The sequence below is a fragment of the Nasonia vitripennis genome, chromosome 4 (genome assembly GCF_009193385.2).
Source record: "Nasonia vitripennis strain AsymCx chromosome 4, Nvit_psr_1.1, whole genome shotgun sequence".
NCBI lineage: Eukaryota > Metazoa > Arthropoda > Insecta > Hymenoptera > Pteromalidae > Nasonia > Nasonia vitripennis.
Window position 1 is genome coordinate 23,317,437 of NC_045760.1, and position 26,032 is coordinate 23,343,468.

A 26,032-nucleotide genomic window follows, 5' to 3' on the forward strand; every position below is an offset into this window, starting at 1 on the left:
ACACTAAAATGAGCAATTATGTAAAAATTCACCGGAACTAGTAAATCATTCTAGTAGGATTATGTATTTATGTTTGTACCACATATCTATCGTAAAATAATTAAGAATTAAGTACACTTTTTCTATAAACAATGGTTCACAAAAAGTGACTAGGTCATGAAACATTTCACAAAAATTACATATAGGTATAAAAAAAAAAGATAAATATTTATATTTATGTGATTTCTTTTGGTAGTTAATTAGAAATAAAGTATATGTATACATATATCAAAAACACAGTAAGATTGGTCCAAATGTGTCGGATGCTGTAAATGATAATCTTTTAAAAGAAAAATGGCAAATATGTTTCTTTGTATTTATAATCTAAATTATTTTTTAAATCATATGCGCCACATAGATACATATGTATGTTTTACATATATCATTAGTAGTGATCTTAAGATTCGGTTCCGATGAAAGGGATGCTGCGAATAATCATCTGTGCAGATATGATCTGGTTTTTTGAAGGTATCTGTTTGTAAATGAGAAATGACGACTGCTTTATGTATTCACGCATATTACAAGACGTAATCTGCAAATTTGGTCCAGATGAAAGCGATGCTGCGAATAATCATCTGTGCAGATGTGAGCTGATTTTTCAGAGATATCTGTTTGTGAATAAGAAATGACGACTGATCTATGTATTCACGCATATCACAAGACGTGATCTGCAGATTTAGTCCGGATGAAAGGGATGCTGCGAATAATCATCTGTGCAGATATGACCTGGTTTTTCAAAGATATCTGTTTGTGAATTAGAAATGACGACTGTTCTATGTATTTACACATATTACAAGAGGTGATCTGCAGATTTAGGTCGGATGATGAGGATGCTGCGAATAATCATCTGTGCAAATAAGATGTGGTTTTTTGAAGATATCTTTTTGTGAAAGAAAAATGACGACTGCTCTATATATTCACGCATATCACAAGACGTCATCTGCAGATTTGGTCCGGATGAAAGCGATGCTGCGAATTATCATCTGTGCAGATATGACCTGGTTTTTCAAAGATATGTGTGAATGTCAAATGTTTGTGAATGTCAAATGACAACTGCTCTATGGATTTACGTATTTCACAAGATGTAATCAGCAGATTTGGTCCTTATGAATAGGATGCTGCGAATAATCATTTGTGCAGATATGTTTTTGTTTCATGCCTGTTTTTGTAAAGAAGCCTGGAAATGATACTATTATAAATGATTATTTATATTAATATTAGTTGTAAATTTGCTCTTTGCGTTTCGCAGGGTGAAGACTGTCGTCTTATAGGTATAAGACGATTATCGTATTATAATCGTATAAGCTATTGTTATCCATTGTTACAACAATAGGTTATACGATTGTGTAGAGTTTTACGGTGTAGTTAAATCAAAAATGCGTGTAGAGTTTTTGTGTGTAGTAAATATCTGTGTAGAGTTTTTTTGTGTAGCAAATATGTGTGTAGAGTTATTTTGTGTAGGGTGTAAGGTTATTTTTGTGTAGAGTTTGTACGGTGTCCATGATCAGATCATAATTTTTGTTCGATTAGTAGAGAAAGAATTAATTAATGTTTCTAAATTTTCACTATCTTTACATACTTGTAATTCGTTATTATATTCTTCATCATCGTAATTATTTTTAATACTAGATATATGGAAATCATTTAATCTCAACCCATGTAATAATAAAATACTTTCTATGTTTTTCGAAGCTCTTTGTTCTGCTTGAATCTTTGGTAATTTCGGGTCCATAAAGTGACATTTATATTTATCTTATAATTCTAACAAATTAATAGGTCTTTGAAATACAAGAATGTATGCAAATAATTCACACATGGATTTTGGAAACTTGCATACTGCAGCTCCTGCCAAACATTTATTTCATACTTTATCAGTACTAATAATACCTCTTGATATACAAGCATTTCCATATTTATCATAAATAATTCCATCTATAGTACGTATATCCAAAAATGATTTTGCACTACGTACATGCAATAATAAAAGTCGTAGAAAAAATGCTTCACGCTTATTTGGATTTACAAAATACATTCTACTGAGAGGTTTTATAAATTTTTTTCTTTTATTACAATTTTTTTATTAAAAACGTAATGGTCGGGATTTTCGGGATATAAATATTGCATTGCATTTTTATCTTCTTTCTTTTTTTTTTTACATGGCATTTGGAACTCGAAAGTTCATCGCCTCATCTACGCAAGCCTTCCACGCTGCCCTATCTTGTGTCAACCCCACCCAAGATGCACCTCTCCGATCGACACCCACCCGTCCTATTTCTACTAGATCCGCTTTTACGTTGTCCTCCCATCTACGTCTAGGTCTACCTAGAGGTCGCGTTACCATCGGCCTGCCCTTCATGACACGCGCTGCCGTACGGTCGTCTCCCATTCTCGCTACGTGCCCTGCCCATCCCAATCTGCGCGATTTTATTATTCTGTTAATATTTGGTGACGCGTACAGATTGTGTAACTCATCATTGTGTAGTCTCCTCCATTCCCCGGTTTCCTCATCTTTCTGCGGCCCGTATATTTTTCGCAAGACTTTATTTTCAAATACCCTAAAACGGTTGTCCGACTGCTTAGTGAGAGCCCACGTTTCGCACCCGTACAGAACCACCGGCAGTATTATTGTCCTGTATATTCTTATTTTAACGTTTTTAGACAACAGCCTCGACTTAAGTAAATTACTCACGGCGTAGAAGCAAGCATTACCCGAATGGAGTCTCTTATTTATTTCGACATTAATCTCGTTTCTATCATTTATGGTCGTACCCAGATACCTGAATTCGCTAACCTTTTCAAAAGTAAAATTCCCAACTCTGAGATCTTCCTCCCCTCTGCAGATGCCTAGCTTATCCACAATCATGTACTTTGTTTTCGATTCACTCACTTCTAACCCTGTATACTACACCGCTTTTATGAGGAATTCCGCGTTTCTTGCTACCGTTTCCCTACAATCCCCCAGTATATTCAAATCATCTGCGTAGCCTAGTATCTGCGTTGTTCCATTAAGCGTTGCGCCCAGCTGGCTAACCTACATTTTTCTAACGGCATACTCTAACGTTAAGTTGAACAGCACCGTAGAGAGCCCATCCCCTTGTTTTAAACCATCGCGTATCATGAAGGGTTCTGATACATTACCGCCTACTCGGACCTTTCCCATGCTTCCGTTCAGACATATTTGAATTAATCTCACGAGTTTTTTCGGTACACCGAGAAGTACTAGAATTTGATAGATTTTGCTTCGCTTAATAGAGTTGTACGCTTTTTTAAAATCTATAAATAGTTGGTGTATGGTTTCGCAAAATTCCCACTTTTTCTCTAACAATTGTCTTATGGTAAACATTTGATCGCTCGTCGATCTGTTGCGCCGAAATCCGCACTGATAATCTCCTACTATATCTTCCACGAATGGAGTGAATCTAGCTTGTATTACGTTTGACAGAACTTTGTAGCACGTTGCTAAAAGTGAAATACCCCTATAGTTATTGCAGTCTGTCTTATCCCCCTTTTTAAAAATCGGTATAATGATAGATTCCTTCCAATTTTCGGGTATTGTTTCATTTTTCCAGATGGCACATACTAGTTTATAGATTTTGAAAGTGAGCTCGACGCCCCCATATTTGAGTAACTCAGCTTGTATAGAGTCATTTCCCGCGGCTTTATTGTTTTTTAGTTTTTTAATCGTGGCCTCTACTTCTTGGTAGCTCGGTTCCTCCACGTGGGGTTCAGCAGTGTGAATTTCGTCCCCTAATTCCTCGCTATTTTCGTGCACGTTTAATAATTTATCGAAATAATTTTTCCACAGCGACAGTAATTCGTTGTCATTTGTTACGAGGTCCCCGTTTTCGTCCTTCATCAATTGCGCTCTACTCCTAGAACCCTTTCTGATGGCGTTAATCCCTCTGTACATTTCGCGGGGGTTATTTTCCTTACTGTTAGTTTCTATTCTCCTAATAAGATTCTTTTGATACTCCCACTTCTTATTTCTGTAGATCGCGCTCGTCTGTTTCCTTACGTTAGAATACTCTTTTACTGTCCTATCGCTTCTATTTTGTAAGCTATCTAATTTAGCCTTTTTGCGCCTTTCAAACCAGAGTTCGCACTCTTCGTCAAACCATGGTTTGCTCTTTGGCTTTTTCTTTTTACCCAGTACTTTGTTCGCGGCCTCTTTTACCGTTTTTTCGATGTCCCCCCATAAGCTATTCGGTTCGTCATTCCCCTCCGGCGATGTGTTTGCTTCTTCAAGTGCCTGAAACCTGTTATTAATTTCTATCTGGTACCTAATTCGCTCTGTTCTATCTCGTAGTTTCTCAATATCGAAGCTTTCTACCTTGTTTGCTCGCTTACTATTTTGATTCGCTACTAGTCAAGCTCTTAATTTGGCTACTACTAGGAAGTGGTCCGAGTCGCTATCTGACCCTCTGTAAGCCCTTACGTCAAGAACATTTTTATCTTCTTTATTTAATTTAAACCAAGATGTCAATGATCCTACTTGATAATAAACACATTGTTCATCTTCTTCATGAACAGCTAATCTTTTAATTACATAAGATTGCTCTTGTAGTAAAAATTCCCATATGCGATATATAGCTTCAGGTGCACATACATATCTGGTGAAGAGATATTGTGATATTTCATTAAATTTATATGTATCGTTAGTTTTGTTTACATTGTCTTCATTACCTGGATTATGTTCATTTGCAAATTTCACAAGAGCTGTATCAGGATTTTTATGAAAATATTTAAACAAATATTTTATAGCTTTAATCGTACTACAGATTTCTACATTAATATGACATTCTAAAAGTAATAATAAATATGGATTATATGGTACGACAAAACTGTTATCTGCAATCCTATGTTTTGAAAACGTAATTTTATTATTATTTTTTTTCATCGGTAAGAAAGGTAACCATCAGGATTATAGTGGGTTTAATTGACATAAGGTTATGGAAAATTTTTAGTACAACGTGTTTTACGTTCATTCATACAAACACAATTTTTATTTTGTGATCCACAGGGACCGTGTATCATATTATTTTTTACTATATTGCATAATCTTGGATATTCATTTTCATTTGGTATTTCAGCACTTATGATAGAATCAATTTGAGCAGTATCTCGAAATTTATCATTGATATGCAACCATAATAACATATGAATATGTGGTAATCCCCTTTTTTGAAATTCTATTACGTAAACATAACCTTTAATTTTACCAAAAATATTATTTTTTAGTAGTTCGGTTTTTAAAATTTTAACTTTTTTGTGGAAGACTCTTGAGATTAAATCAGGACGATCTATTATGCTTTCATACGGCAATAAATTCTCTTGAATTTCCTTCCAATTTGGATTACATGTCATTGTTATAAAAATATCTGGTTTTCCGTCGACTTGTAGTTAAGTCATTAAATCTAAATTATTTTGTTGTATTGATTTAGAACTACCTATATAAGATGATGGTAATATTACCATTTTTCCAATTCGAGAATTATCAATATTTGCCCGATTGGAAGCATAATCTATTAATTCTTTATACATTTCATTTCTTAATGAATGCAATAATTGTGCTTGGTGAGTACGTAAGTAATATAATCGACATCCTTCGACCCTTGTCCAAGCAACAACAATGAATTGTTGTGATAAATTTTACAAATTCATATAAGGATTGAAATCACCACGTATGCTTAATCTATATGAATAAAACTGTAGAGTAGATAGATTATTATTTTTATATTCTTTTTTTGAACATTTTATATAAGGTTACCATCCTGGATGACCAAAAGAAAATATCAAAGGATACGTCATTGGGTCAAGATGTTTACTGAGAATATTTATATGTTGTGGTTTTTCAGTTTTTGGATAAATACGTATATCACGGTCAAACAGAGGTTCGCCATAACTTCCTATATATACAACAGCAACTTCATTTTATGTTGCAAAATATTCTTTGTATGATTATCACGTGTTAATGACTATTTCAGGAGATGTTATATTATTATTATGAGCATTAATATTTTCTTCATTTTCTATTTCATACATCATTTTATATGCTTAAGGATTGTTTAAAGACAAAAAAGTATATAAAAATTCTAATATGTTTGAATCGGGTTTATCTATTTTATAGTTTTTTGCTGTATATAAGATACGTATATGCTGTTTTGCGAGTTATATTTATATGTTCACGTTTGATTGAGACAAAAATGTGTGAAGGTTAATTTTACACAGTACGTCAACAAGAATTAGCAGTTTAAAAAATACTTTTCATGCACCGAGTTACATAACCTACAAAAATGTGTGTTCACGGAATACTTATTTTTGTGAGGGTTAAAATACAATATTCGGGTTAAAACATGTTATACATAGTTATTGGGTTTATATAAGCGTTTTTCATTAGTTTCATAAGTTTTTTTTGGATAATTATGGGCCATTTTATAGGTATTTACTTGTTTTTACACTTGGCAGTCCTTGACCAGTGGTATGGGTAAAAATCTGACTCTAAAAATCGCATGGCAACTGGAGAGTCACTGCTGAAGTCACTGGCCAATTCACTTTGAACCGGGCATAGACTGGCGAGTCACTACTGAACATTTCTACCAGGGTAGACAGCGAAGAAACTAACCCTTCTTCACAAAAAAGTAACGTTTCAAATTTTTCCTTATCAGGTCGCTATTATAATAATAAAAACTGTTACGTCGTACGACGTATGCTTACTATTAGTAATATTTCTTTATGATTTGAACAATTCGATATGGCCTAAATTAAATAAAAACTGCTGAATCTCAATTTTCCAATGCGTCAGTGTCGCTTATGAGTTGAGTTCGCAAAATGCAAAATAATCACTTTTGTAATACGATTTCGATTTACCTTGCGAATCAGCGAAATGATAAATCAGCAATTCGTGACGTTGTAAGCGAGCGCTACTTTTTATGTATACATTTTCCGTAATTTTAAGTTTGTAAATATTGCAAAAGTTACGTTACGAACGAAGGTCTTAAAAAGCCTTATACGCACTCAAACGAGCAGTTCGTAGTCAGTCACGGGCTCCGTACGCGTCAGTTCGACAATTGGCGATATATTTGTGAAAGCAGTTTTCACTATAAATATCTATATCGCATTTCATTCCGTTATAAGCGAACAATATTGTAAGAGAATTTTATATAGCTAATTAAATAAACAATAGAGTTACAGTGGAATAGAATTCGTGTTTTGAAAGTTCTTTATAACTAAATCCTATCTATCCAGTACGAGCTTGAATCTGCATTCTGGCAACTAAGCATCACCGTACTCAAAGGTAAGTTTTCTCATTTATTTACTAACAGTGAGAGTGTTAGGTGCGGACTAATATTTATTACAGCCTTTGCCACTACACATATCATTACGTTCCTATCTATTCAATTTAGGATACTCAGGACGTAACATCTCAATGAGAATAAAGTGGCTGCCTTAGATAATTGTAGAGTTTCTCATAGGCCTTAAGTTTATATAATTGGTATGATAGCTGATGCTTTAGGGCATGATATTAACAAATTAGTAGTGAATAAAAGTTCATTTAACAGATTACGAAAAAATATACGTAAAGAGAAATCAGAGAATATAACAAAATTATTTAAAGATCAAAAGATCACTGCTGCTGTGATTCATTGGGATGGGAAAATTATCCCTGATAGTATTTTGTGTAAACAAGTAGACAGGTTACCAATCGTACCAAGCAATGGCAAAACTGAAAAACTCGTAGACGTACCAGCATTAGAAGATGGAAAAGGCCTTACCCAAGCTAATGCTATTTTTAGAGCTCCTGATGATTGGAGCTTGAGCGATAATGTTCAAGCTCTATGTTACGACACAACAAACTCAAATTTAGGCTGTAAAGCTGGTGCAGCAGTCATTTTGGAGACACGTCTAGAAAGAGATCTACTTTATTTGCCATGCCAACATCATATATTTGAAATAATTTTGGCTGCTTCATTTGAAGTGAAACTACCTGGTACAAATCGACCGAATGTTCTCTTGTTTAAGAGGTTTCAGAGCGTTTGGTCAACTCTAAATAAAAAGAATTTTGTAGATGGATTAAAAGACGGAAAGATTGCATCACCATTAATAACCGAAATAAAGAATATAACCATTTTTGCATAAAAATACCTAAATGAACAATTGCATCGAGACGATTACAAACGATTACTTAAGTTGTATTTAATTTTCTTGAGAGCAGTACCATCTACTGAAGTAAAATTTCCAAAGTCTGGTGCATTCCATCACGCACGTTAAATGGCCAAGACCATTTACTCTTTAAAAATATATTTGTTTCGAGAATCTTTTAAATTAACACAAAAAGAAAAAAAGAGAATCTTTGAAATTTGTATATATTAAAGCGTAGTATGCAGCAGCACTTGCTATTAATGCACCAAATAATGATTTAAAACTAATCAAGAAACTCATTGACTGTGAAAATGTTGATTTTGACACTGCAAAAGTAGCGTTGCAAAAACTGCAAAACCATTTATGGTACTTGGCCTCAGAGTGAAGTCTCATTTCATTTTTTAATGAAGAAATATTAATAGAAATAAAACGTAACATGGTCAAGGCTTTAGAGTATATTAAAGAAATAACAGATGAACCACCAAAACGATTTTACAGTAATTCTACAACCAATTCCAGAGACCTAAAAGAAAAAGAGATAGATTACTTTATTAACAATCAGTCTTTCCGTTTTTTGATAGATTTTAAATAAAAACCGATTTCCTAATCGATGATTGCATTACTTGGCAAGAAAATAAAAGTTACAGAGAAGGCCTAAAAATGTTAAAGATATGAGAGTTGTGAATGATACCTCAAAAAGTGCTGTTCATTTGACTGAAGAATATTTGAAAAATTTGACAAAAAAGAAAGATTAAGCTCAATATTCATTACAAATTGTTTCAGAATTTAAAAAGAAATTTACCAATTATAAAAAGGAAACTCTTTTAAAAAAGATTAAAATTTAATTTATTGTTTATTTTTCTATTATTATTGCCGAAAAATTATTACGATCATATTCATTTAAACACGTGAACATAATTGATTTATGTATGCGTACTTAGTTCTATTTTTAATAAGTATCTATATCCACCTATAATGTTGATCTAGCATGAATAACCAAAATTATACTCAATGTGGGTTGAATAGCACAGCAATATCTTCAATTGTTTGGCCTCTGATTAACAATTCGTCTCCACTGTTATTAGAAGGTAAGACAAAATAGTATCAAAAACTTAAAAATATTATAACAAATTCCTTTTTTTAACACGGTAAGCAAAAACATTTCCAGTATGAGATTCAAGTTTTTGCAAGTTTCAATATTAAATATTTAAACGAAAGCGTTTGTGAACGTTACAAATAATATTTTCGAAAAAAAATTTAGCTTTTATATGTTATGATTTTGTGGTTTTAAAGTTGGTATAAGTGGTCTAGTACCTACGATAATTGTATTACTCCATAAATGAGATATTTTCCATATTTTAACTAGTGCGCCATGCGTGGCTTAACGGCTGCGGTGTCTTACCGCCTTGCTTCATGTTTTGCATATAAGGAAAGATCGTACTGAGCTCACACTTAGCGTTCGTTTGACTGTCTAACGCTCGCACTTTGTTCCATTCTTTTATACGTTCATTTATGACAATTCTGCATTTCGCGGTGAAACTTTTATTAAATTATTCGTATCAAAAATCTATTTTAGGACTATGTCTTGCATATAAAGCATTTAAAAACTATATTTGCCACGGTAAATAGTTGTGTTTTAAAAAACTATTTTCGCTGTTCAGTGGCATAAGTGACGCTTTATTACACTGTCTAGATACAATTTTTTTATGTCACAGGCTATTGATACGTGAATAATGAGGACGGAAAATGTGTTTATACGTAAGAATCAATGGAAAATGTGACGAATTACTGTAGAAAGCCAGAAAAATGATAAAAATAACAGTAATCGTGATAACTTTTCTTATTACTTTTAGGTTAATTTTCGAGTTTTAGTTTCAAGTGCCATTAAGGTGGCAGCCTGGTATTTCAAATCCAAATTAAATTGAAATCAGTATTCATTCTAAACTAAAAAATAGTACATTTTAATAAATATGAAATAAATTGTTTATTATTAAGAAAATATTCTTTATTAAAATATTTTACATGTTTAAACACTAGAGCAACTTCACTTTCAAAGTTGAACTCATATAAAAAATCTGTGAAAACTACGAACGAATATTTAATTCTTACATACTTATTAAAACTTTGAAACTCATAAACTTGAACTCATAACTTTGAACTAATGCTTATATTGAATTTTCAATATTTAAAATCTAATATTACACTGATTTAATACGATGGACTTGTGTGAACCCCCTTCTATCTTGACATTAAACACAAGTTGTTGATCATCTCTATTGGCTTAGTTGAGTATAATCCAACATCCGGGTCATAAAATACTGGATAATTTAGCTTGAGTGTCGAATCAGAGTAAGTCTGGTCAGATATAATGTTAGTTATAATAGAATCTCCAGTAACAGTGATGTGTGGTTGTACCGCAATTTCAATGGATGTGGTTTCAGTGTCAACGATAGGATTTCTGCTACTGTTCCTGTTGAGATTGATGCAACGTTGCACTATTCCAATTTCAGTGGATGTGGTTTCAGTGTCAACGATGGAGTTTCTGATAGTGTTCCTGTTGAGATTCTGTAGTCCAACTAGATTTGTATACGGTTGCAGTACTTTTGGATGTTGTGTAGACAGTTTTTGAAGCGAGTAATTGCTAGGTAGATGTGACAAATCACGATAACTATAGGACTTGCATGTTACACCTTGCTGATCTTGTACTTGAACTTCTTGAAACTGGTGAGATATAGATGGTGTTTCGCAAGCAGATAAAACTTCTTCATTTTGAAAAGATGTGGATGGGGTATCATGAGAGGATGCAACTTCTTGAAACTGGAAAGATGTAGATGGTGTCTCGCAACAGACATTTTCATCAGTCAATATCTGATTTGTTTTTGCAACAATTGACTGTGGGCCCACAGAAACTTGTGCTGCATCTTTTTTTTTAGGCAAATGAATACCAGAACTTATTTGTTGAAATATTTTCTTCTTATTGCACACTGAATCAGCTATGTTTCCTCAGCGCCTGTTGTGGATTTCCAGCTACCGCGTTTTTTCAGTTCTGTTATGTCAGCCCCTGCGTTCACTAACAGGGTAGCTGATGTTCTTCGAAAGCTGTGGCCTGTATACCTATCCACATCAGTCAAATTCAAATAAGTTGATACTAGTTTTGGCAGTGCACCAAATATGTTGATACCTATGGGTTGCTGAGTACATCTTCCATTCATATACTTTATAAAATATCTATCTGTTGAACACTGCTGTGGCCTGAGTTGCATATACTTTTTACAGATACCGTATAAATCATCAGTAATCGTAAAAGATCTTGGCACTTTGTTGTTGGTAACATTAATCCTCATAAGTATCAGATTATCTGATTCCGTAATGTCACTGAATTTAATATTGGTAAACTCTTGCCTCCTCAGCGCACCAGAAATTCCAAATATTAGACCAACCTAATAAATTATTGGTAATATTAAGTTGAATAGCCAATCATGTAACGTGTACAAGTTTTTTAATGATGAATTATACATTAACTTTGCTGATAAATATACATCATCTGGTGCTTCGCACAAGAACTTCAATCAATTACATGTCAATCAGATGTATGTATGTATTGATTGTAGCTCTCAGCATGGAATAATATGACTATAGACTAGATGGAGCATATTTCTTTGACAGTTCATCAAAATATGCAAGCATAACGTCTTCGCAAAATGAATTGCTTTCGTTTTCTTTTCGCCATTTCTTAAAATTGTTGTATGTTGTTTTATACAATTGTTTTGATACTTGCGGCAGCAAATTAAACAATATACTATTTGCTGCTTCTCTGATCTTTTCAGACACGATTTCTTCACTCGTTATCACTAGAATCACTCATTTTGGTACCTACTCTTTTTTATAAGATGCGACGTGTAGCCTGTTCGGCTACACGTACACGTTCGCGACACTTGATTTGCGCCGCACAATGTTGTTCCCTGCTGCATTTATGCAGGCAGCAGCGGAATAACAACAATGTTTGTTGCGTCGAGGCAGCTAACCTTACCTGTCAGCCGCATGGAGCACCGCGGCTCTCCTGCAGGCTCGGCAGGTGACTATGCCCGCACTATAGCGCCGCCGTGGATCACCTGTGTCGGACACCACTATGCTGACGCGGCCGACACGCACCTGCTTCTGTTCGCACCAGGAGTCGCACCGCGAAACGAAGCAACGAACTCGAGACGAGCGCGGAGAACGGCATGAGGCGAAATGACGCGTGCGCATCGTTGCCGCGCATACGCGAGCGCGCCGCGGTAGCTCAGCGGAGCGCGCGCGCGCGCGCGAGAGAGAGAGAGAGAGAGAGAGAGAGAGAAGGGCTCGCGTGCGAAGCCCGCATGACGTCGCGGAGTCGGCACGGCTAGTGGGGAAAGCGTGCCGCTGCACTGGCGCAGTCCAGTGCGCCATTGAGAGTCCCGTGCTCCATGACTGCATGGTGACTTATGTTTGACATTCGCGTTAGATGACGCGTCAGAGCAGTCGGACGTATTCGCGCAATCTCTCTCTCTCTCTCTCTCTCTCTCTCTCTCTCTCTCTCTCTCTCTACTAGACGTTGATTGACGCGCGCGTTCGTGCGGTTGACGCTGGTGGTGACGCGCCGCCGGAAACCGATATAGGGGGCGCGGATTAGTGTTTCCGGGTTTGCGCAGGACCTCGAGGACGAGAGAGACTTTCACTTCGTCCAGAATAGTCTCAACCTTTCGAGCGAGTAGACGCCTCTAACCAGCCTAGTGCAACCCCGAGTCCGTAGTCAAGGAGAGAGAAGTAGAGAAGCCATTGCGAAGGAGAGTTGAGGTTTCGAAGAAGGATATAAAGTAAGTCATCGTATACTCGGCACGGTTGCAACTGATTATTGTTTAATTTATGTGCTGGTTGGGGTAAGCGTCGCGTCACGGACATTAATTGTTCTTGGCATCGAGTGAATACTCGTTTCGTCGCGGTGGAGACGCGGTCGATTCAAGAGGATCCCGCCATTGTATGATAAGCCTTTGTGCCGCTGTCGATTGTAAAGCAATCCAGCACCATTATACGGAAAGTCGTTGAACCTCTGTAGATCGCTAAGCAATCCAGCAAATATTGAGTGTATCGCTTTGCGCCGCTGTTGATCGCCAAGCGATCCAACTACCGAACTGAAGAACTGTCGAGCCGCTGTTAATCGAAAGATCTAGCATTTAAGCGTATACTTAGGTTGAGCCGCCGTCGATCTTTAAGATCCGGCAAACAAGATTTCTCCGATTATTATTCTGCGTTGCGTCGTCGCTGATCAAACCGTGATCGAAGCGGCTGTATCAGGAGTAGTACTCGCGTCATCGCACCTTATATATAGCCGTTTTCCGTTACGCCGTAGAAATGCTCCGCGATTGCGGTGGTTTATCGCGACGTCCTATGATTTTCGCGCGTTTCAGCAAGGATCCGTACAGATACGAAGCGGCACCGAGCGTCCGATCACCAGCCCTAATGCAGGAGTAATTCAGAACGGAGAACGCCATCCTGTAAGACGCCGCGGCCTTTGATCACGACGCCGACGCTATTTTGGGCGAGTCGGATAACGAGTCCTAAAGTCGCGAAAGCGCGATTTATTGTTTCGCGTCCGCTGATTTCAAGGAATATTTCGTTATTATGTTTTAGAGTTCGTAATCGGTTATTATCGTGTCGCCAAGTCGATTGTCGGTTGACCAAGGATACAATTTCGAATTGTTTATTGTTAAATCCGTTGCTATTTGCGTAACATCGCGTTTCGATTCGGAGTTGATTCATTACGGGGAAATCTTGTAGTCAGACCAAGGCTGATCCATATTGGGGGTTGAAGAATATATCGTATTGTTATTGTTCCGCATAAACCGTTGTGTATTAAGGTTCAAAAATAAACTGTGAAATCATTGTTGATCAGATATTATGACTTTATTGAAATCCCCAACGATCAGGTCCTGGTGTGACCTTCTCTCACAAGTTGTCGCCGAGAACTGACGCTCTACTCATTAAACGCCGCCGAAAACTCGGGCCCGCTAAAACAAAGACGCTTTCCCGAGGACTACCGAAAGGATTCAAAGCAGTGCGCGCGCTCCTCTATATCTATAGCCATACACACGCAGTCATATCCTCGCGCGAACGCCTCTCGCCACTCGACTCTCTGGCCTGGCAGTCATATATCGGCCCTTTAACCTCTCCGCACTGAAAGTGACCTTCAAAATCCACGGAGTAAACTCCCTACTGAGGTCTTGGTAGTCTAGCAATGATTATAAAACCGCTCCTAACTGTATTGGCCTGAAGCCACGAATCGCCTTATCGATTCGCGCATGTGAGAGCCAAATGACGGAGAAACGTTTGCTAAAACTACTAATAGCTAGGATATATTATTAATAAAGAATAAATACGCCGCACTTGCTATTATTCCTAGTAGCCCTCGGTTATGTCCGGAATAATTAGGCTTTATTTTTAAACCTCTGCCACGCTAGGCTCTCCCGTCCTAAAACCTACACGTTGTCCCCCTCTGTAGATGTAAGAGTCCGCGGTAAGAACATCGAGTAGAAAATAGTGTAATCTGATTGTTTGCGTCATCCAGAAGTCGGTTATAAAAACGCAACATCACAAAGAGTAAACAACATTTATGCAAGCCCAGTTTTCGAACACCTAGCAGACGATCAGCTGAGCCCAACCTCGCTTACAGATAACATGTCCGCTATCATGCAATATTCAAGGTTATGAAGGTGGCAACACTGCGCACGTCGAAATTCTCCTCCGTGCATTCGGGAATGAGATAGTGAATATTTCTTTTTATTTGATTAAAAAATGATTTTCAATTAACATTAATTTTTTTTAATGCAGGGGAGCTTCGCTCCCCCGACCCCCCTCCCTTTTCCGCCCCTCGCGCCTCCCACCCCCGGACTCACCCCGACTCACAAATCCCATATTATTCTTTTTGCAAACAAAATTTAAATAAATTCAGTAAGTGGCGAATTTATATCACACGTGCTATAAAATTGTGTACGATACACGTAGCATAAGTAGTCCTTCATAGCACGGCGTTTAGCGCTAATTACACGCCGTGCTGTAAAGGATCACTTATGCCACTAGTATCGTAATGTACTATTTTACGTTATGGTATCAATAGAAAAAAGTTGTATTTTTTGAAGATCAACAACTTTTATATATAACTTTTTTCGTAAAATGCTTAGATTTCGAGTTACAGCTTAAAACCCGTTTTTAGCGATTGCTGAAACTTACGATACACGGTGGCACGGTTAATAATCATTTATATTAGCTTAAAAAAAAATTTTGTTTCAAGTTTTGGACTACGTGACGTAGGCAGAGCAAGCTCTGCACAAATGGCCCTCTGGCGAAGCGTTTTTCGCGCCTTGCATCGCCGTAAGGCCGCGTGTGGAGAACTATTTAAAATCGTTTTTACTCGAAAACTAAATGTCGAAACCATTTAAAAACATCGCTAAAAGCGAAACGCTTTGCTTTTCACATAAGGCACTCGCCGATATTTAAAGGTTCGCTGATGAACGCACATACATGCATATACATAGACACAGTACATACACACACACAAAGTATGTAGATATTCAAATATTGTTGATAAATTCATTAAACCGTAATGGGGTAAGACTTGACGATGAGAGGAAACATCGTCTTCTTTTTCTGTTCTTATTACCGGTTGTGTTATCGGATAGTTTTTTCAATATACAGACCATGTTTTATAGAAGAAATTCGTATTCTTATGAAACAGATCAATTTTTCAGATTCGTCAATTGCATAGTCTAAATAAAACTAGTCAGTTTCATTCGAATACTTTTAATGATCTGCTGCAGCAAAAAAAAATGTTGAATTTTAATGACCATTGATTTGTGTATAAAACGTTTTAGGAATTGTAATGATATCCTGTTAAAAATATTCACACAAAATTTTACATCAAATTTTATGTAATAATTTAGAACTTTTACGTGTACGATTTTACATAAACCATTAAATTGTAAAACTTTACATAAAATTTTAAATAAAATTGTCTGTAAAGATCAGTATGTAAAATTTTATGTGAAATATTACGTAAAGTTTTACAATTTTATTCGTGCATATGAAATTTTATATCTAATAGTTTAAAATCATTACATAAAATTTTATGTAAATATTTCTGACGACAGCCACCTAGCGCACCACATCAGCCATCAAGAATACTACCGCGTTATTATTTTGCAACTGATATATATTATTCAAACTTGTATCTTTTATTATTTCTACTAGTGTACTGCATTGAGATTATTGTGACTGTTTCTTATAAATAAAGTTCTCTTATAATAAATAAAATCAATAAACTCCAACAGGTTATGGGCCCAGTCCCTAGTGTGAATTAAAAGTGCAAGCCAGTATATTTTTTAAAATACTAAAGAACAGTATCCAGTGAAGTGTAAAGTTGCAAAATGGCAGAAAGCGTAACGCGTTATGGCATCCAGAAGCTTAACGGCCAGAACCATCCAGTGTGGTGTTACAAAATGGAACTTACGATGATTAGGGAAAAATTGTGGAAGGTTATAAGTGAAGCTAAACCATCGACAGCTACTGCTGAATGGACCGAGAAAGATGATGGCGCACGTGCTTTGATTGGTCTTACGGTTGAAGATGACCAGCTGCAGCACATAAGGAGCGCAAAATTGGCGGCAAAAGCTTGGCAGTCCCTAAAGGATTATCATCAAAAATCAACGCTTACAAATAAAGTGCACCTATTAAAAGGTTTGTGTCGATTATTGCTTAAGGAAGGTGGCAATATGGAAGATCACTTGCATAAATTTTCGATGTATGTAAGTCAGTTGTCAGCACTCGAAATGGATTTACCAAACACGCTATTGGCAGCTCTATTGCTCGGGTACCAGATTCATTCGACACTCTCGTTACGGCATTAGAGAGTAGGCCCGATAAAGATTTCACCTTACAGCTTGTAAAGAGTAAACTCATTGATGAGTATAGAAAGCGTAAGGGGGATAAAGAATTGAAAGAAGACTCGTGCGAAAGCGAATCGGCAATGAAGGCAGCGCATCAAGGAGCCGCTAGTGAAAGAACGTGTTTTTTCTGCAAAAATACAGGACATATAAAAGCCAAATGTAAAAAATACGAAAAGTGGAGAGGCAAACAGGAAAAGGCAAATAAAGTGACGTGCGAATCTCCAGCTTTAGATATTTGTAATCTCGTAGTTTCGTCGAATTCAGTTATGGAAAAAGCGTTACTCGGCAAGACATCTGCAAAACCTACAGTGTTGGTTAGTCGACTCAGGAGTGACCAGCCATATGGTCAACAGCCGTGATTTTTTCATCAATCTGGACTCAAGCAGAAAAGGCTGCGTACGCCTTGCAGACGAAGAAAAACTAGCAGAGGTGAAAGGCGTCGGGAAAGGCGTCATAAACTGCGTCGTTCAAGACAATACAATTTCAGAAATGTCTAGTCTGAGTTTAAGTTTATTGTCGGTAAAGAAACTGTCAAAGAGCGGGTTTAAAGTAATCTTCGAGAACGACGAGTGCCTCATCACAAAAAATGGAGAGATTAAAGCAATTGCCAGACTGTCCCCGGATCTGTACCGGATTAGGGCCGCTGATAGGGCCTGCGTGGCCAGCGGAGCAATAAACCCGGGGCACAGAGAGGATTGCCAGCACACGTGGCACAGGCGTTTTGGGCATCGGGATATAGATGCCATAAAGGACTTAGCGCGAAAGGAACTGGCCACAGGTATAGTCATAAAAGACTGCGGAATACAGGAGACATGCGAGTGCTGCGTTCAGGGAAAAATGGCACGCTCGCCCTTTCTGAAATAAGCAATAAATAAATCCCAGGCTATATTAGACCTCGTGCATACAGATGTCTGCGGTCCCCTGCAGACTCCGACGCCGAGGCATAAGAGGTATATACTAACCATCATTGACGACTATTCGAGATACTTTACGACGTTCTTTCTACAGTATAAAAGTGAGGCTCCTACATCCATCAAGAATTTTGTCGAGATGACAAAAACGCGGTACGGCAAGAAGCCTAAAATTATAATATCCGATCGAGGAAGGGAATATGTCAATGAAGATTTACAGAAATATCTTAAGGCATACAGGTATAGTACACAGCTGCATATTCGCCGCAACAGAACGGAGTCGCAGAAAGAAAGAATCGATCCTTGATGGAAATGGCTCGCTGCATGTTATTAGATGCAAATTTAGAGAAAAGATTCTGGGCAGAAGCAGTAAATACGGCAAATTATTTGCAAAATATATTGCCTACTAAAGCAACACAAAAGACGCCATATGAGTTATGGACTTCCAGAAGGCCAGATGTGCAGAATTTGCACATATTCGGTTGTAAAGCCTATGTCTACGTGCATAAAGAGCAGCGAGGAAAGTTAGATGAAAAATTGGAGCACATGATTTTTGTCGGGTATTCGGAAGAATCAAAAGCTTTTAGATTCTTAGACACGGAGAAAAATCGCATAAAGATTAGCCGCGATGCCGTGTTTATTGACAAAGAAAAACCAAATACCGACAGCATCGTATACATCGAATTTCCAAGGAATTAACAGCTGCAAGCAGACAAAGAAATCGTCGAGGACTCGATCAGTATATCCGATGAAGAGTATGAGTCGCTCGACTCAGACAGCTCGGAAGATCTACAGCAAGAATCGGCACTAGATGCAGTCAACATTGAAGAGAATCTACAGCCAGAGCCGGCAGCAGATGAACAGTGCCGCCGCTCGCAGAGGACCAACAGGGGCGTCCTGCCCGACAGATACATGGCTAACTACGCCAGTAGTGAAGAAGAAAAAGAGCCTAGCAGTGTAAAAGAAGCTCTATCTGGACCACATAGAGAAGAGTGGAAACAAGCCATGAACGATGAAGTCGAGTCGCTCATAAAAAACGGTACGTGGAAAGTCGTGTCAAAGCCTCAAGATAGAAAAGTTATTTCCTGCAAATGGGTGTTTAAAATCAAAAGAGATGCGGAAGGGCTTATTGTGCGACGAAAAGCGCGACTCGTAGCGAGAGGATTCTCGCAAAAGTACGGCGTTGATTATGACGAGGTTTTCGCCTCCGTCGTACGACAATCAACGTTTAGAATTTTACTAACCGTCGCAGGTGGAAAAAGTATAGTCATGAAGCACTTCGACGCGAAGACCGCTTTCCTCAACGGAGAACTAGAAGAGACCATTTATATGGCACTACCTGAAGGATAAATCGACGGAAAAAAGAACAACAACGTATGCGAATTAAGAAAAGGCATATACGGACTGAAGCAAGCAGCCAAAATATGGAATAACAAACTCAACAGCCTGCTCAAGTCTTACAGTTTTATTCAGAGCAAGGATGATCCATGTCTCTACGTAAAAAATGATAAGGGGGATATTATGTATCTCATTATTTAGGTAAACGATTTTTTGATTGCTGCAAAAGATGTCAAGTAGATCAAGAATGTAGCCGATTACCTCAAGAGTCATTTTGAATTTGCAGACCTCGGCGAATTAAAGCACTATCTCGGCATTGAGATACGAAGAGATCAAGACGGATTCTTTCTCTTAAAACAGTCGAAGTACATCGACAAGATTCTTTGCAAATTTGGACTGCAAGACGCAAAAGCATCAAATATACCGTTAGACCAAGGATATGTAAAGACTCGAACCGAAGAATCTTTAATGCCAGACAGTGAAAAATACCAACAGATGATTTGCGCTTTATTATATCTCGCAGTGAATACGAGACCAGACATAAGCGCGAGCGTCGCAATCCTAAGCCAGCACAACAAGCAGTCGACAACTACAGATTGGAACGAGACAAAAATAGTCGCTCGCTACCTGAAGGGGACAAAGCTTTATGAGCTGCGTCTAGGTCAACGGGACGGAAAGAAATGCCTTATTGGATACGCCGATACAGATTGGGCGGAAAATAAAGCCGATCGAAAATCCAACAGTGGATACTTATTCCAGTATTACGGTGCCTCAATCAGCTGGAGCAGCAGAAAGCAACCATGTGTGGCTCTGTCATCAACGGAAACCGAATATATCGCTCTAGCAGAAGCTCTCAAGAAGTCGTTTGGATACGAAGTTTGATTCAAGATTTTGAAGAAGCCAAGTTAGATAAAACGACGATCTATGAAGATAATCAAAGTTGCCTCAAGTTAATAACAAATAAGAAAATCGGCAACAGGACCAAACACATAGACACTAAATTCCACTTTATTAGAAATCTACACGAGGATGGAATTATTGAGTACCAGTACTGCCCTACAGAGAAGATGGCAGCAGATATGCTCACCAAGGCTCTTAGAAGGCTAAAATTAAAGAACATGATCGACATGTGCGGATAATCAACAATGAATAGTCATCCGTGTTATATCGTTAAAGAAAGGTTTTGGAGTTCAACGATACTCACACATACACACATAGAGACGCCTACGCACATAGTTCCGGACCCTCCACTAGTCCCGGAAAACTGACCTGGATTTTATGGCCCGGACCCAAAGGGACAGCCGAGTCCGAAAGAAGGAAGAAGCGGTTAGTCTGATGACAGCCACCCTGCGCACCACATCAACCATCAAGAATACTACCGCGTTATTATTTTACAACTGATATATATATATATATATATATATATATATATATATATATATATATATATATATATCCACGTGAAACGTAACAAAGCTCTGCCCAAAATTCCTTTTGATCTAAACATTTTTAAAAATATGGAAAATTTATCATTTTTTATGTACTTTCAATTAGTGAGGGGCGTTTTTTAAAATTTTGTTCCCAGACGGAGCTACGTGTTCCCTAACCTTAACAAATTACTACTTTACGAAATGATTAAGCTGTCAGAAATCACAGGGGCTCAGAAAAATTCTAAGCAACGATTATTTTCATGTATTTTGAGCTGCTGAACAAGAATCCGACGGTATTTTTTACCGATACCTCAAGCGTTCGTCCCTAACCTCAAAAAACACCCCCCAAAATTGCTTTTTCACGCAGTTGAGAGGTTTATCCTGTGATCGACGGGAGGAAAATTATTGACAGAGAGTATTTTTATGTACTTTGTGCTGCTGAACACGAAACCGGCCGTCTTCGTTACCGATACCTCAACCGCTCGTCCCTAACCTCAAAAAACTATCCAAAATGTCTTTTTTACGCGGTTAAGAAATTTACATCTAGAGGAAAATCATTAACGAAGGCTATTTTTATGAATTTTGGTCCACTGAATTTGATCACGAAGCTAAATTTTATTTTTTTACTTTTACTTCAGTGCACTTAAATAATGTAACTGATTACTGATAATATGGTTTATACTGTGCAATTTTTTTTTATTTATTCCTATGAAATCTCTGCGTTTTACAGGGATGAGACTGTCTTTATTACAAAGCCCGCATTACTTTCTTTTTTTTATTTTTTTTAAATTGAAGTAAAGTAAACTAACTTTACTATATGTCATAATATTTAAAATTAAAATCGGTAAAAAATACCGTTGGATTCTGGTTCAGCAGCTCAAAATACATGAAAATAGTAATTGCTTAGAATTTTTCTGAGCCCCTGTGATTTCTGACAGCTTGATCATTTCGTAAAGTAGTAATTATTTAAGGTTAGGGAACGAGTAGCTCCGTCTGGGAACAAAATTTTAAAAAACGCCCCTCACTAATTGGAAGTACATAAAAAATGCTAAATTTTCCATATTTTTAAAAATTTTTAGATCAAAATGAATTTTGGGCAGAGCTTTGTTACGTTTGACGTGGAACGTCCCGTATATATTATTCAAACTTGTATCTTTTATTATTTCTACTAGTGTACTGCATTGAGATTATTGTGACTGTTTCTTATAAATAAAGTTCTGTTTTAATAAATAAAATCAATAAACTCCAACATAATATAACTCAGTTGTAATCTGATGTACAGAAGCTAATCAGTGATTCATCCAGCGACAATATTATGGAGGATCCTTATTCTCTTCTTCGAACCACAAAATCAATAGCAAATAAAGTAAGAAATATCGATGCTAGAAACAATAATGTCATAGTTTTCGGTTTGATGGACAAAGATTCTATGAATGATAATTTATTGTATCAACACAATGTATTACTGTTGATTCAGTGTTAAGATTAACATCAAAAGAATTGGGAAGTTTTCTATTAATAAAAATAGACCTGTATGTATTCCATTATTCTCTCGTAATGATGTTTTTAGAATTATTAACAATGCTAGAAATGGAATAACAGTATCAACGGATAAATCAACTAGGGTCGAAAGTTGGCTTTTTCAAGCGAGGTATTGATTAAGCACGAGTGGGAGTCAAAGGCGCCGCAGGCGGACGGACACGAGAGCTCAATCATCATCCGAGTCTGAAAAAGCCAATTCGGCCCTTGCTGTGTTTTTTATAATCAGGGCCTCAATAGCGCTCTTTTTAGCCTGCCTAAAAAAACAGAATTTTGAAAATTAAAAAATTTTGAAAATTTTGGAGGCGAAAGTGCTGTCTACTTTTGCTCCCGGGTCGGAAATGCTCACTTTCGCGCCTAGGGAAAAAACACTTTCGCCTTAAGATATATGTATATGTGTGTGTTTGGGTGTGTTTATTTATACATGTACACACAAAAACACTAAAAAGGCCTTTCGCCCAGGCTTGACAAAATCGACTTTCGCTCCACTTTTTCGTAGGCAGAAAGCGTGTGTTCGATGCACGTGTTATGACAAATTTATCAGTTAATAATACGCTTAGAAAATAATAATCAACGGGACCTATTTCGCAATAGCATTATTCCAGCTAAGGAAACAGACTAAACTATTCCTGATAAATGCTGCACTACGGGACAATACTTATTTACAACAAATAAATACTGGGTCAGCCATTTACGACATGTTGTATGACACTTATGACGGTTTATATCGTGTACTTAAGGCCTACAGTTTGGGACTTGCTGGACGACGACAGCGCCACTGTGTGCTCTTTCTGAAATAGATGTATTCTTATCTAAATAGTTCTCAATTCTGTTACTACGATTAAATGAGATTTATATTTATGGAGCAAATTATATCATTCTGTGTGCGTTAAAAGTATAAGCTAATGTATTTTAGCAAATTAATAATTTTCTGATTTTCCGTAAGAGCTATGGTGTCATGCTAGCAAATTGTGTAGGAGTGAAGTTGCCTTTGATTACTAATAGTGTTCTTCTATAGTTACATTTATGTAGTTTATGATTCGGATCGTTTGTCCAATTTTAATATTGAACTTCACACTCCATATTTAGTTAGTGTTTTAAATTTTAGTTTGTTTTGACTTTTCAATTTTAAATTGTAAATTGTATTGCATATATTGTTAGTGTATAATAATATTGTTTCATAGTTATTATTTTTCTCTAATTATTAGTAATATATGCGCGTGTATGTATATAATTAGTTGAATTTCACAAGTGTGCCATGTATGTGAATCCTGCCTTTAATAAAGTACTTCAATGAAATTATTAGATGAGATTTATTATAAATTAAAAACAAAAATTATTGTTTAAAACTTTTTCTATTGAGCATTTACTTTGTGGGATTTATTTTATTGTTGCAGGTTCTTCAAGCAGATGAATTTTTCTATCAGCCTCTTGACTAGTAAAGTATATTATTTTTTAATTATTAAAATTATTATTTATCTTGTATATAAATGATTTTGTTTGATTTTATTGCAAAGTATAACGTCATTAATATTTTATTATAGTCAAAAATTGCATAAAAATTTGTTTACGGTTAAAATTATAATTAAAATATTGTTCTTATTTGAATTGTTATCATTATTATTATTAATTTTTCAGTGCAATAACGATTGTTATTTATGATTATTATAATTTGCTATGTATAATGTAGTTACAATTTAATTAATGTATACAATGCATAAAATATAATTTAGTAAAAGTATCTTGTTCAATATTTGTTTAAGAAGTCGATTCTGTGATGCAGTAACCATATATCATTGAGTTAATGATTTAAATTTTTATAATTTATATGTATTTTCATAATTATGAGGTAGTGTTACGTTCAGAGCAAGCAAGATTAAAGATGTATCGTTTTAGACCTTGTGTTTAAATGCGGTAGTTGTATATGTATGTTATACTCATCTACACATATGTAAGTGTTTAGTGGACACAAGAGTATAATCAAAAATTCACCAATTCAAGATTTTAAGTAACATGCAAATATTAAATTTATATACATGTATACATACATGGTAATAAAAGCACAGAAGTGACTTGCCATTGTCAACCATAGCAGAGCAGCACAAATTTTGTGTACGACATGACAAAGTAGTGGTTGTGATATATATTGTAAATAATATATTGTGATGCGTGTGCTTTTTAAAAAAAGGAGTGATAAGAAAGTAACAGGATTACAAGATTCACGAAGACAGGAAAAGAGAAGGTTTAGTCAGAAGAGAGGTAAAAGGAAGTATTAGAAAAAACTCTAAAAATTTAGTGTAGGCATGGTGTAGAGTTTAAGTGAAAAAAGTTGATTCAAGCAAGTATGACATGTAATATAAGATTTTTGAAATTTTAGGCTAGGCGTAGTGTAGAATATAGTATACTCAATATATATAGTGTTACGTCGGAATGTGCTTAACCCACCAATATACTTACGGTGTCGAGTCCCCCTATCTTTGGCTATTATTTATTATTTTTATTTATTCAAAAGAAATACCTTTTGGCTACCGCAGACGCGGTCACTGCCTTCCGGGAAAAGGAGCCGGATAACGAAATCACTTTAAAGCCGTTAGAATTTTAAGAGCAACTACGATTTTATTCACTCGATTAGAAAAGAAAGAGAAAAGTACCTTTTACAATATGTGTGGGTGTGTGTGTGTGTGGATGTATCGATGTCTCAGGAGGAAGCTGCAGCTGTGGGTCCTTGGCGCTCTGGAGCCTGGCGTCGGTGGTTCAGTGCGGTCAGGCTGGTGTGCGTCTCGGTCCTCCTAGCTTGTCCCTCTTTGAAGCAGATGGGCGCTCCGATGTGTCGGCTCTCTTTCCGTGATGAGAGAGGACGGTGAAAGTGGCGCTTGTCTTATTCTTGACACGATCACTTAGTTTTTGTATAAGCTATTCTTTCTCGAACTCTTTAACGTATCCGCACTTTTTAATTGGTTTAGTGCACACTAGTTTTATTTTGGCGACAAAGTTCGTCCGCGCTGTTCTAGCTCGCGACTAACTGATTCGATACTGATTTGAATAGTATAACTGATATCGACTGGATCTGGCGACTAGCAGCGATTCGTTTAGTATGACGAGTTCAAGGAAACTGACCATGTGCACCCTTTTGCTCCCGGCCTTTATATACTGGAAATTCTGTAGCCTCGATTTTCCATATTAGGAGTGCCTAATATTCTCACGACTTTTCTCTTGACTTTGCGTGACCTCGTAAAATTTGTATTGCCTTGAGTTTTTAGGAAAAGCGTCTTGTGACAGCTCTCCTGCTGCTTTTCGTCGCCTGCGTACTGACATGTGTAGCTTTTCCCGATTCGTTTTCGGGAGAGCGTGCTCGACCGATGCTTGCTCGTCGCATAGCTATTTTGATTTTCATCGCTTTTCGTGAGGAATATCGCGACTCGTTCAGTGACATCTTTTTATTTCGTCGCCGTCATTTTTTTTTTCTTGGCGTTAGCCATTCTTTCGGATGATCTTCGCCTAGAGCGCGGTTTGTCGCTACGCCTCTAATCCTATTTTTGTAGGAATACGTTATGGTGGGAAATACTGCTTCTTGCGGCTGCTGCGATGACGATGCTCGCGAGTGTCTCACGTATGTGTGTTTCTTGTTTCGTGCGTAGAAAAATTGTGTGACCTACTTAAATTGGTGTCGTAGGCGCGT

The 26,032-nt window shown here is 36.8% G+C and overlaps 1 protein-coding gene across 5 annotated transcripts in view; it reads left to right on the forward strand.

Annotated features, from left to right (window-relative positions):
• LOC100119250 (transmembrane protein 242) overlaps positions 1 to 26,032 on the forward strand; it is a 71,277-nt gene that overhangs the window by 21,770 nt on the left and 23,475 nt on the right. For 2 of the 5 annotated variants that reach the window (XM_031928882.2, XM_031928883.2), the window contains exon 3: positions 9,166 to 9,266. The exons of the other annotated variants lie outside the window; for them this stretch is intronic. In XM_031928882.2, coding sequence (XP_031784742.1) covers positions 9,167 to 9,266 — 100 coding nt within the window. In that variant the 5' untranslated portion in view covers position 9,166. The remainder of the gene's footprint in view (positions 1 to 9,165; positions 9,267 to 26,032) is intronic. 5 annotated transcript variants of the gene reach the window in all.